General features: G+C 43.7%; 1 protein-coding gene across 2 annotated transcripts in view; it reads right to left on the minus strand.

Annotated features, from left to right (window-relative positions):
• Nucleotides 1–1,450: 1,450 nt before the first annotated feature.
• Nucleotides 1,451–13,562, minus strand: part of arhgap23b (Rho GTPase activating protein 23b) — a 331,034-nt gene continuing 318,922 nt past the window's right edge. For both annotated transcript variants that reach the window (XM_079846080.1, XM_079846081.1), the window contains 2 exons: nucleotides 8,268–8,299; nucleotides 1,451–4,704 (listed from right to left, as the gene is read on the minus strand). In XM_079846080.1, coding sequence (XP_079702206.1) covers nucleotides 3,901–4,704; nucleotides 8,268–8,299 — 836 coding nt within the window. In that variant the 3' untranslated portion in view covers nucleotides 1,451–3,900. The remainder of the gene's footprint in view (nucleotides 4,705–8,267; nucleotides 8,300–13,562) is intronic.

Here is a 13,562-nt window from a genome sequence, read left to right on the forward strand (position 1 = left end):
GACTTTTTATTTTTTGGGGAAAAAAATATTTCACCCCATTTTTTGGGAGCTTGGGGGGTGCTTGATAATTTATCCATCATAAAAAGTGTGACCCCCCGACCCCTGAACCAGATATTGGTTTGTTGCCTCAGGGCAACACTGTGCTATAAAGGTACTAAAACTCCAAGGTTTTCTACATAGGTGGAATAGGGAAAACAAGCAATATGTGCAAACCTACTACTAATTACAACCTCATGTATTGTATTCATACACTAATTAGGCATAACATTATGACCACTGACACGTGAAGTGAATAACACTGATAATCTCTTCATCTCCTGTTAGTGGGTGGGATATATTAGGCAGCAAGTTAACATTTTGTCCTCAAAGTCAATGTGTTAGAAGCAGGAAAAATGGTGTAAGAATTTGAGCAAGTTTGACAAGGGTCAAAATGTGATGGCTAGACGACTGGGTCAGATCATCTCCAAAACGGCAGCTTTTGTGGGGTGTTCAATGGTCAGTATCTATCAAAAGTGCTCCAAGGAAGGAACAGTGGAGAACCGATGACAGGGTCATGAGACCCATCAGGGTGCCTATGCTGACCCCTGACCCCTGCCGAAAGCACCAACAGTGGCCCGTGAGCACCAGAACTGGACCACGGAGCAATGGGAGAAGGTGGCCTGGTCTGATGAATCATGTTTTCTTTTACATCACGTGGATAGCCTGGTGCGTGTGCATCGCTTACCTGGGGAACACATGGCAACAGGTGCACTATGGGAAGAAGGCAAGCCGGCGGAGTCAGTGATGCTTTGGGCAATGTTCTGCTGGGAAACCTTGGGTCCTGCCATCCATGTGGATGTTACTTTGACACATACCACCTACCTAAGCATTGTTGCAGACCATGTACAGCCTCTAATGGAAACGGTATTCAGTATTCCCTGGTGGCTGTGGCTCTTTCAGCAGATAATGCGCAATCCAATCGAGCATCTGTGGGATATGCTGAACAAACAAGTCCGATCCATGGATGCCACAGAACTTACAGGATTTAAAGGATCTGCTGCTAACATCTTGGTGCCAGACACCACAGCACACCTTCAAGGGTCTAGTGGAGTCCATGCCCCGACGGGTCAGGGCTGTTTTGGCAGCAAAAGTGGGACCAACACAATATTAGGGAGGTGGTCATAATGTTATGCCTGATCTGTGTTAATAATAAAAAAATGACACACATAATGCACATTCTTTGAGTTTTCTGAACTTGTAAAAACAAGCTTTCCAGGTGAACTTGAATACCCCATATGGTCCTAACACTGATATTGCCTGAACAAAAGTGGTCTAACTGCACAGTGTTGCCCTGAGGCAACAAACAAAAAAACACTGTTTTAGGATATAAATAAAAACAAAATAAATATTTAAACAATCAAACATACTTCTTTACATACTGATGCACATGCATATATTTTTTTTTATAAAGTTATTTCAATTTAAACATGTTAAAAAGTGATATTTATCTAACCAATTGATGACACTGTGTCCCATGTGGCTTTGCTTCATGAAAGGACTGCTCTACCCCCAAACAAAAAGTCACACCCACTTCAGCCCCTCATTTCATTAAACAGACATGTCAGGTGATATTATATATTAACGCTTTTTATAAAAAAAATGTAAAGGGGCGGTGTGAGGTCCAAAAAGGTAGTTGGGGTCTCAAACTCACGGCCCGCAGGAGGATATTTTGTGGCCCCCTTCTTGACATCAAAGTTTAGTGTTAGTGCGGCCCTCGCGCAGCTCTGAAAAGCACCTTTTTGCTGAGTCGTTGCGTGTGTAGCGCTGGGCTTGCCACGCTTGCTGCCTCCTTTGTGTGTGTGTGTGTGTGTGTGTGTGTGTGTGTGTGTGAGAGAGAGAGAGAGAGAGAGAGAGAGAGAGAGAGTTGGCTCGCCCCAGCCTCGTGCAGTATAATTGGTTGACACCGCGTGATTGACAGGAACAGACGAACGAATCTGATCAGACAGTTGAAACGAATGTGGTCTAACAGCGCTCGTCAATGTCAAAATGATTGAGATGGCCAATCAAATCAAAGTAGGCGGGGTTTGCGTTCTCTTTTGGCTCGTGCTCAGTCTTCACACACAGACGAGTGCGTCAATCTATCGCTTAATGCCGTTGCTGAGAGAGACTCTATTCTTTCCGGTGAAATCACAAAACAAAATGCAAACGTGTCCATGGTCTTATTATACAATCATTGATGAACATCTTGAGGGCGGATTAGAACCCGGAACCTTTGACACGGTTGACAAAAACTCTACCACCAGACCACTAGGGAATTTGAAAGGCTTTTGTGGATCTATATAGTTATTCATTCACTCACTCATGCGAAGAATATCGGGACTAATAATATATTTGACGCAAATAAATGCAAATATTGTTTACAAATAGTCCCAAAAAGATTATTTCCCAACTAGAATTAGACCTAGAATTTCGGTCACTGTTCTGTTTGACCTGTTACGGCCTTGCTGTGAATTAGTCTATTATTTAAAATAAAATTAAAATCATTCATTATTTCAAATTACATGATTTAATTTCTATAGGCTATATTTAGTTCAAATTCAGAGGAACAGTTCATGTTCAGAAGAAACATTCATGCTGAAGAACTGTTAATAATAAAGATTGAGAAGATTGGATCAGTTGTGCTACTTTTTTTTTTGAATACTTGAAACACTTTTTATGTGGAATACTTGATGCGGCCCAGCCTGACCCAGAGTCTGCCTCCAGCGGCCCTCAGGTCAAATGAGTTTGAGACCCCTGCCATAGAGGGTTAAATAATACCAATTTAGGTCAACCAATTACCAAGCAATACTTCAGTCCCATTAGCAATTAATGAAAAAAACACTTTAGCAAAACATGGTCAGGTCAAAGTGTGAATAATTTTGGTCCCAATTTTCTTAATCAATTTTACTGGCAGTCCACAGTATGAAGAATGTTTGGGTATAATATGTCAGTTTACTTTATTTTGCTATCCTCACTTACATAAATCAACTATAGAGTCCTGCAACCACAAGTAAAAAATGATATGGTGATTGAATCATTTTTGGTTTGACTGTGTGTATGTATATAATATTATATTAAATTGTAATATTTCACAATATTACTGTTTTTACTGTATTTTTGATTAAACATATTGTTTTAAGCAGTTTTGTTCATTTTGCTTAACTCTTTAACAAAGACTTTAAAAATCCCAAAGGGAAAAATGAATGCAAACCAAGGCTGCTGAAAAAGTGGGTGAGCTGGGCACGGTTGCACTCTATATTCACTGCCATCCATAATGTAGCCATGTATGAAGCACAGCTCACACACTCTCAATTTCAAACCAGGCACCTTTCTGTTGGTCAATGCTGCAAATTCGTATGACCAACTTAAACCTGATGCAAAAGCTGCATGGGGACATTTTTCACCCTCAAGCAAAATTCCTTATCGAGCAGATTCCTATTGAAATGCCTTGATTGTGACTTTTTTCCAGGCTAATTGTTTTGTACATTGTATTGGACTATTTTTTCTCAGTGAAAGCTATAAAATAATTTCAACTAAAATATGTTTGTATTTGATGAGTAGCCATGTAGCGGGCTAACAAACAGTCAGATGGTCATTCCCACAAAACCTATTTTGCGACTGACTGCCTGAATGTAAATTATCCGCTACATATTTATGCAATGGCATTTTCAAACTCAGACAGTCAAAATACTTTAACTTCAAAATACATTGTGCTTAATAATGCTTTCCCCACTTATTGATATCATGAGAATGGCGTTCTGTCATATGGTTGTGACATTAGCTGCCAGGCTGTGAGAGGACAAAAGCATTAAAGTTGAGAAGGGCTGAAGTTGGCATGGGGTTGTTTATGTGTTTCATGTTTTATAATGTTTTATTGCTTGGTCATCCCTCCCCGGGCATATTAACCAGAACTGTGTGGCGCCTCCAGTCTCGTCTCCTGCGGCGGGTCTCCGGTGAAACGCCATCGGCTGTTCGGTTGACCTGCTCTTGACACATCCAGCCCTGCTGAAGAGACGATTCCCTGCCGGGCAACAGAGCCTGACGCAGCTTCTCTTGACCTCTAACAAGAGATGCTTTGACTCTTGAGAAGTCCAGGTGTGTATGAGATGCCCGTTCCTCTCCAGTCTGACTTTGCTCTACATACAGCGAGTGAGGTCGCACTCTTTCTTCTCTCAGTTTTTGAGTGATATTCAAGGGCTGTGCTGGTCTGGAGTTGTTCAGCTGCAATGAGGCTCGGATCCCTGACACACTGTGGTGGTGTGGATAAAGGAAACTTGGAGGGCGCAGAGACCGAATCCGACCCGTTTGTTGTTTCTCAGAAGCCTCTTTTATCTCATCCTTTTCCTGCTGCAGAATGACGTTTTTCTCCTCTGCCACCCTTCCTTCTTGGCCCTCCTCCACCTGTTCTGGTTTTCCCTCCATCTCGTTGACTTCCTCAGTCTCTTCTTCTGATTTTTGGTCTGGGCGTCTGCTTTGTCTTGCTTCCCTGTCCCCTGGAATCTCACTGCTGCCACTCATTTCCTCATAGTTGCTGGCTTTGATTGGCTCATGCTCAGAGTCTTCATCAGCGCTGCTGGTTGCGGGGAAGGTGCTCTGGTGTTTCTTTCTCTTCCGGGTCACAGCTGATATGATAGACAGGGGGAGGAAGTCTTTGGCACTCAGGTCTTTCTTGGAGTTTGAAGTTCCCTGTGTTGAAAGTTGTATTTTATTGCAGAGCTAAACATTTTTTGAAACATTTCTTCTGCTGAAGCCATAGGTGTACAAATTTACTCATTGTTATACTGATAGTATAATTTATAATATTCTATTATAAATTCTACTATAAATAAGAAATTAACGGCTAATATATATTTAGTCATATAGTATAAAGATAATAAAAGTAATGCAAAATACCCACTAAGAAATATTGGACCCACTTTATATTAGGTGGCCTTAACTACTATGTACTAACATTTTAATTAATAATTTGATACAATGCACTTATTTTGTACATACATGTTTTTCAATTGTACGTACATTTAAAAAAATACCTGCATGTAATTACATCTGTAATTAATTTCTGTAGTTACATTTGTAATTACACAGTTGGCACTTCCCTTACACCTAACCCTACCCTTAAACTTACCCATACCACCACACCTGTCCCTAACCCAACCCTTAAACTTACCCACACCACCACACCTGTCCCTAATCCTACCCTTAAACTTCCCCTTACCACCACACCTGTCCCTAACCCTACCCTTAAACTTACCCACACCACCACACCTGTCCCTAACCCTGCTCCTAAACTTACCCATACCACCACACCTGTCCCTAACCCTACCCTTAAACTAACCCACACCACCACACCGGTCCCTAACCCTACCCTTAAACTTACCCATACCACCACACCTGTCCCTAACCCTACCCTTAAACTTACCCACACCACCACACCTGTCCCTAACCCTGCCCTTAAACTTACCCATACCAACACACCTGTCCCTAACCCTACCCTTAAACTTACCCACACCACCACACCTGTCCCTAACCCTACCCTTAAACTTACCCTTACCACCACACGTGTCCCTAACCCTACCCTTAACCTTACCCATACCACCACACCTGTCCCTAACCATACCCTTAAACTTACCCATACCACCACACCTGTCCCTAACCCTACCCTTAAACTCACCCATACCACCACACCTGTCCCTAACTCTACCCTTAAACTTACCCATACCACCACACCTGTCCCTAACCCTGCCCTTAAACTTACCCATACCACCACACCTGTCCCTAACCCTACCCTTAAACTTACCCTTACCACCACACCTGTCCCTAACCCTACCCTTAAACTTACCCACACCACCACACCTGTCCCTAACCCTACCCTTAAACTTACCCTTACCACCACACCTGTCCCTAACCCTACCCTTAAACTTACCCACACCACCACACCTGTCCCTAACCCTACCCTTAAACTTACCCATACCACCACACCTGTCCCTAACCCTACCCTTAAACTTACCCATACCACCACACCTGTCCCTAACCCTACCCTTAAACTTACCCAGACCACCACACCTGTCCCTAACTCTACCCTTAAACTTACCCACACCACCACACCTGTCCCTAACCCTACCCTTAAACTTACCCACACCACCACACCTGTCCCTAACCCTACCCTTAAACTTACCCATACCACCACACCTGTCCCTAACCCTAACCTTAAACTTACCCTTACCACCACACCTGTCCATAAGCCTACCCTTAATCTTACCCATACCAACACACCTGTCCCTAACTCTACCCTTAAACTTACTCATCCCACCACACCTGTCACTAACTCTACCCTTAAACTTACCCATACCACCACACCTGTCCCTAACCCTACCCTTAAACTTACCCATACCACCACACCTGTCCATAACCCTACCCTTAAACTTACCCTTACCACCACACCTGTCCATAACCCTACCCTTAAACTTACCCATACCAACACACCTGTCCCTAACCCTAACCCTACCCTTAAACGTACCCATATCACCACACCTGTCCCTAACCCTATCCTTAAACTTACCCATACCACCACACCTGTCCATAACCCTACCCTTAAACTTACCCACACCACCACACCTGTCCCTAACCCTACCCTTAAACTTACCCACACCACCACACCTGTCCCTAACCCTACCCTTAAACTTACCCACACCACCACACCTGTCCCTAACTCTACCCTTAAACTTACCCATACCACCACACCTGTCCCTAACCCTACCCTTAAACTTACCCATACCACCACACCTGTCCCTAACCCTACCCTTAAACTTACCCTTACCACCACACCTGTCCATAACCCTACCCTTAAACTTACCCATACCACCACACCTGTCCCTAACCCTACCCTTAAACTTACCCATACCACTACACCTGTCCCTAACCCTACCCTTAAACTTACCCTTACCACCACACCTGTCCATAACCCTACCCTTAAACTTACCCATACCACCACACCTGTCCCTAACCCTACCCTTAAACTTACCCACACCACCACACCTGTCCCTAACTCTACCCTTAAACTTACCCATACCACCACACCTGTCCCTAACCTTACCCTTAAACTTACCCACACCACCACACCTGTCCCTAACCCTACCCTTAAACTTACCCATACCACCACACCTGTCCCTAACCCTACCCTTAAACTTACCCTTACCACCACACCTGTCCATAACCCTACCCTTAAACTTACCCATACCACCACACCTGTCCCTAACCCTACCCTTAAACTTACCCTTACCACCACACCTGTCCATAACCCTACCCTTAATCTTACCCGTACCAACACACCTGTCCCTAACTCTACCCTTAAACTTACTCATCCCACCACACCTTTCCCTAACTCTACCCTTAAACTTACCCATACCACCACACCTGTCCCTAACCCTACCCTTAAACTTACCCATACCACCACACCTGTCCATAACCCTACCCTTAAACTTACCCTTACCACCACACCTGTCCATAACCCTACCCTTAAACTTACCCATACCAACACACCTGTCCCTAACCCTACCCTTAAACTTACCCATATCACCACACCTGTCCCTAACCCTACCCTTAAACTCACCCATACCACCACACCTGTCCCTAACTCTACCCTTAAACTTACCCTTACCACCACACCTGTCCCTAACCCTACCCTTAAACTTACCCATACCACCACACCTGTCCCTAACTCTACCTTTAAACTTACCCACATCACCACACCTGTCCCTAACCCTACCCTTAAACTTACCCATACCACCACACCTGTCCCTAACCCTACCCTTAAACTTACCCTTACCACCACACCTCTCCATAACCCTACCCTTAAACTTACCCATACCACCACACCTGTCCCTAACCCTACCCTTAAACTTACCCATACCACCACACCTGTCCCTGACCCTACCCTTAAACTTACCCACATTACCACACCTGTCCCTAACTCTACCTTTAAACTTACCCACATCACCACACCTGTCCCTAACCCTAACCTTAAACTTACCCACACCACCACACCTGTCCCTAACTCTACCCGTATCCCACGTCAATATCAGCAAAGGTGTTTTGCAATACAATTTGAACACAGTAAGAACATTGTAAATTTTTTTTGATGTAAATACATAGTACTTAAGGCCACCAAATATATAAAGAGGGGCCGAAATATTTATGGCTGGTAAATTTTCTCAGTTCACAAAAGTTAATTTTAGACCCTGATCTCTTACCTTTGATTTAGCTGTGTCGCTGTTGGTGGAATCTGTATAGGGGAGGAAAAGTAACAATGCAGTCAGGGAGTTCATTCACTGCGCTTTATCAGAGAATCTAAAGCAATATAAATGGTGTAATTTGTGTTGAAAGCTGAACTGTGTATTTCTGCACAGCTAGTATCACCAAATGTAATTTATTTTTTTTACGTGAAGACCAAGTATGGTAACCCATACTCAGAATTTGTCCTCTGCATTTAACCCATCAAAGCTAGCGCACACACAGTTAGGCACAGTGAGCAGTGGGCAACCATTTTTCTGCGGCGCCCAGGGAGAAATAGGGCACCTCAGTCATCAGTCACTGCCAGTACTGGCACTTTTCGGGTTCCAGTCTGACTCTCTAACCATTAAGCCATGACAGAATTTAAGATAATGTCTGTTTTCAAACAAGTATCCCCCTAATTTAGTGTTTCCCAACCCTGTTCCTGGAGGCACATCAACAGTGCACATTTTGGAAGTCTTCCTTATTTGACCCATCTTGGAGTCTCTAACGAGCTGATGAGTTGAATCGGGTGTATTTTATTATGAAGAGATGGAAAGATATGTGGGGTGTATCTCAATCAGTTCCCTAGCTCCTGAGCTCATGACTCAGCATATCGTGTACATGAATTTGGGCACTGGTAAGGACAGTAAAGAACGCTGGCTCATTACACATTGGGACACTGATGACTCTATTTCCGACGACGTGACAACGTCCTCATTGTACAACAGCATTACTAGTATTTATGAACAACAGCAGAGCATGGGGGTATTCCAGAAAGCAAGGTTAACTTACCATCACAAATACTCTAGGTTGATTAACCCAAACCTTGCTTACTCGAGGGTATGCTGGTTCCAAAAATGAGTCCGGGAGTAAGTTCAGCCAACCCAGAGTATGTTCCCGGTTAACACACAAGACATTCTCAACAGAGCGACGAATCGATGATTTACCATGGAAACAGATGCTAAGATAAAGCGTGCCATTCTACTTCCTCTTCTTTTGTTTAATGACAATTTACTTAAAGGAACTGTATGTAAGAAATGTATTTCAATTAATCATAAAATGGCCCTGATATGTCACTAGACATTAAGAAATCATGTTAATTTCAAATATTTATATCACTGACAACGGTTGTCCGACCAAGATATTAGAGATATTAGATATTATCAAGATATAGATAAGTCATTTTAAAAGTGAAGTTGCAGCCCTCAACTGATGTTGATGTTGACATGTTGTGTCATGCCTGAAGCGCCACCCTCCACCTGTCTACCAATCATAAAGTCAGTAGTGTTTCTGCATTCGGGTTGCCAGCTCTGCTCTAGTTACCACAGCTGCAGCTACAAACTTTTTGGATAAACAATGTCTAACTTTACGAAACCTAAACGACCTCGTTATGAATCAGAAAAACGTTGTGACAGTGTCCGAAATAAAACAAGGATTTGAGATGCCTTTGAAAGATAAAGACGGCTGAAAACGGAGAATAATTTGAAGACTGATGCCAACGTTGCTAATTTTCTCCTGGACAGGTAAGGTTCATCTATGTTTGGCTAACTTGTACTTAATGTAAATGGACATTTCAAATATTCATGACAGTCGAACAAAGTTATGCATGTTCGTGCAAAGTAACGTTAGGTTAGCGCAGATGGAGGAGGTGGGTCATTGAATTGAAAAGGTAACGTTAAGGAATTGTTTGGTAAATAAAAACGGCGAGTCGTCATTGCTAACATTAGTAATGCATTATCAGAGCCCGTTTCTCTGTCATTATGCTGGGACGCTGAGGAAAACAACATTAGCACGCCTATTAGCACCGTGTAAACGTATTTGAGACAGTAGCCTAACGTTACCTCAGTAAAAATGATTCCTCATTCGTTCTTCGCATATATAGTGGACAAAACATGCTGCAAGTTGACCTGTATGACCATTGGTAATGTTATTTAGCTTTGCTGTAATTTTACTATAGTATTGTTTCATGTGGGAATGTACTGTCACATACGAGCGTTCATATTTACGATTATATTTGGCTAATCGCCATTAGTACATTTTTGCGATTCATAATTACTTCACAAAACATCGCTCTTGAAGCATAAACATAATTAACAGAAAGAAAAAAAACTTACTGTGTACGACTCGTCACTTGCCATTGAAAGCTCCGTGTAGCAGCCTACGTTCCTGCTGCATCCTGCAGCCTATCTGGCAACCTCGAGTCAGGGGGAGGGGGAGAGGGGATACACCGCTCTACAGTAATTTGAAAGTGATTGCAGTACCAGTTTTGGCCACAGTCCTACATACAGCTCCTTTAACCTGTTTAGTGCACAACGCCACCTATTTGGTGGTTGTGCAATAATTTTTTCAACCTTTTCATTTAATAAGTAATCTTTATTCACTGAAAATAAGGATTGTATTGTTTGTTTGATGCTAATCAATTGAATGCAGAGCCATGTGTGATATAACAGTAAAAATAATAATATATATATTTGAATTGAATTATCATTTAAACATTACCTTGTTATAATAGTGCTTTAGAAAGGATATATAATATTGTATATTATAAAACTATATAACACATTTATTTATATTAATTTAACTGGACTTCCGGTGGCGCTATATGACCAAGTAAGCAGCACAAAATAGAGCTCCGTCAAAAAAATCAAAAAGTAAAGTGGCAACGATCATTTCCAGTCCATAAAGAAAAAGTAGTTGTTCACCGGTGAAATGAGTTCAACTTCGAGACAAAAAATGGGTAGCAAACAAGAAATAAAAGGGAAAAAGAAAATCAAGAAGAACACAATCACACTAAGATATCTCTTGAAAGAGTGGAGCAAACAGTAAAAGATATAAAAGATCAATTAAATGAACACGAGGTGAGAATCGAAAAAGCGGAAGAGAGAATACAGTAAGTACTGTGGAAGATACAACAACGCGACACAAGTGGGTGCTAAGGGACCTGCTTCACCGTGATATGGATGCGATGAACTTGAAAACAGAATGAGGCGTAACAACATGAGAATAATCCAGATACCAGAAGGAAGTGAAGGAAAGGATACTGCAGGATTTGTGAAGAAGTTGCTGAATGACCTACTTAAACTACCGACAGGAATAGATATTAAGATCGAGAGGGCACATTGCTCACTAATGTCAAAACCGGTGGACCCAATGCCTCCCCCCAGTTCGATCATTGTAAGATTCCTGGATGCAGCAGTAAAGGACGTGATCATCAGGCAAGCATGGAGCCAGGGTCAGATTCACTTCCAAGAAAGGTGAATATTCTTCGACCAAGACTACTCTCCTGACCCTCAGAAGAAAAGACCAAAAGTCTACGAAGTCATCAAACAGCTACGAAAGAAGGGAATACAGGCAAAATGCATATACCCGACTGAAACTCAACACCGGAGAGAAAACATTTGTGACGCTGACAGATGCAACAACAAAGGTGAAGGAGCTGGACATTGAGTTACGCTGTGGAGAGAGGGAGAAAATAGAAGAAGAGCTGAAAGAAAGACCAGGGAGCAAGAGACTGTTATGTGAAAGGAGGATGAAGAAACCAGGGAGGATGCAGTTCACAGTCTTTAATGGAACAAAAGGAAAAAGTCCTCAAATAGCAAAACTGAACAAAACGTCAGGCAACAGAGCCAAAACAGAAACTGCCACAAGGCTGAAACAACTCAGGATCCCACGAGGACAGAGTGATGATTCCTTGTAGGAGGCCACGGGAGAAACAGCCAGGCGCCACACAGGTACTCTGCACACAGTTACAATATGAGCACAAACACTGGACAGGACTTGACAAGATCGGGTAACAAACCAACGTCTCTCATTTGCAGAAGTAATAATCCGACAACTAGACCAAGACGGAGAGGGACTTAAGAGGCTGAGACAATCAAGACAAAAGAGATAACAGGTGAGGAAATAAATCGGGAAGGGAAAACAGCTGTGAGAGATAATGAGTAGGGATGAGCGTGATGAGTGAGTGCGTACGTGAATGACCACAAGAGGGAGACAGAGAAAGGAAAACCCAGGATGATAACAGTACCCCTCTCTCAACGAGCGCCACCCGGCGCTCCTAGGGGCACCTGCCGAGACCGGAGGAAATCAGAGATGAGGGAAGGATCCAGGACGTCCCGGGAGGGAACCCAGCTTCTCTCCTCTGGACCGTATCCCTCCCAGTCAACCAGATACTGATGACCGCGTCCCCGACGGCGCATGTCCAGAATACGACGAACCCTAAAAACGGGGATATCCTTAACCATACTAGGACCCTGAACAGGGCGGGAGGGAGGGCGAATGGCAGGCTTAACGCAAGAAACGTGAAACACAGGATGAATCCGACGTAATTTAGGCGGGAGGTGAAGCTTAACAACGACAGGATTAATCACCTTAGAAATGCGAAAAGGTCCGATAAAACGGGGCGACAACTTGCGTGAATCGGACTGGAGAGGTAAATTAGTAGTGGATAACCACACTCTCTGACCGCAAACGTAGCGAGGGCTTTTAATCCTGCGTTTATTAGCGGCAATGGTCATGCGCTTTCTAGCTCGACAAAGGGCAGACCGCACTCTTCTCCAGGTACGCTTACAACGACTAATAAAGGACTGTACGGAAGGAACGTTCGATTCAGAGTCCTGGGAAGCAAACAGCGGCGGCTGGTAACCGAGGCAACAATGGAAAGGGGACAGTCCGGTGACTGTCGAAAGGATGGAAGCGAATTATGGGCGTACTCGGCCCAGGAAAGATGCTGGGACCAGGACGCGGGACTCTGGTGAGTGAAACTGCGCAGCATGCGGGCGATGATCTGATTGGTTCGTTCAGCTTGACCGTTAGTCTGGGGATGATAACCGGACGAGAGACTAACGGATGCCCCAATCAGACGACAAAACTCTTTCCAAAACTGAGACAAAAATTGAGGCACCCTATCCGACACTATGTCAGAGGGAAGACCATGTAGCCTGAAAACCTGATCAACCAGGATCTGGCCGGTCTCCTTGGCAGAAGGAAGCTTAGCGAGTGGAATAAAATGGGCTGATTTCGAGAAGCGGTCTACCACCGTGAGAATAACGGTATTACCTGCCGACGGGGGAAGCCCGGTGATAAAGTCAAGGGCCAAGTGAGACCAAGGACGTGAAGGCACCGGTAGCGGCCGAAGCAGACCGGCTGGAGGAGAATTACCAGCCTTAGTCTGCGCGCACGTAACGCACGAGGACACAAAACTACGTACATCACGCTCCAATGAGGACCACCAGAAGCGCTGGCGGATAAACGAGAGGGTGCCCCGAACGCCT

This window comes from Gobio gobio, assembly GCF_949357685.1.
Source record: "Gobio gobio genome assembly, chromosome: 20".
Taxonomy (NCBI): domain Eukaryota; kingdom Metazoa; phylum Chordata; class Actinopteri; order Cypriniformes; family Gobionidae; genus Gobio; species Gobio gobio.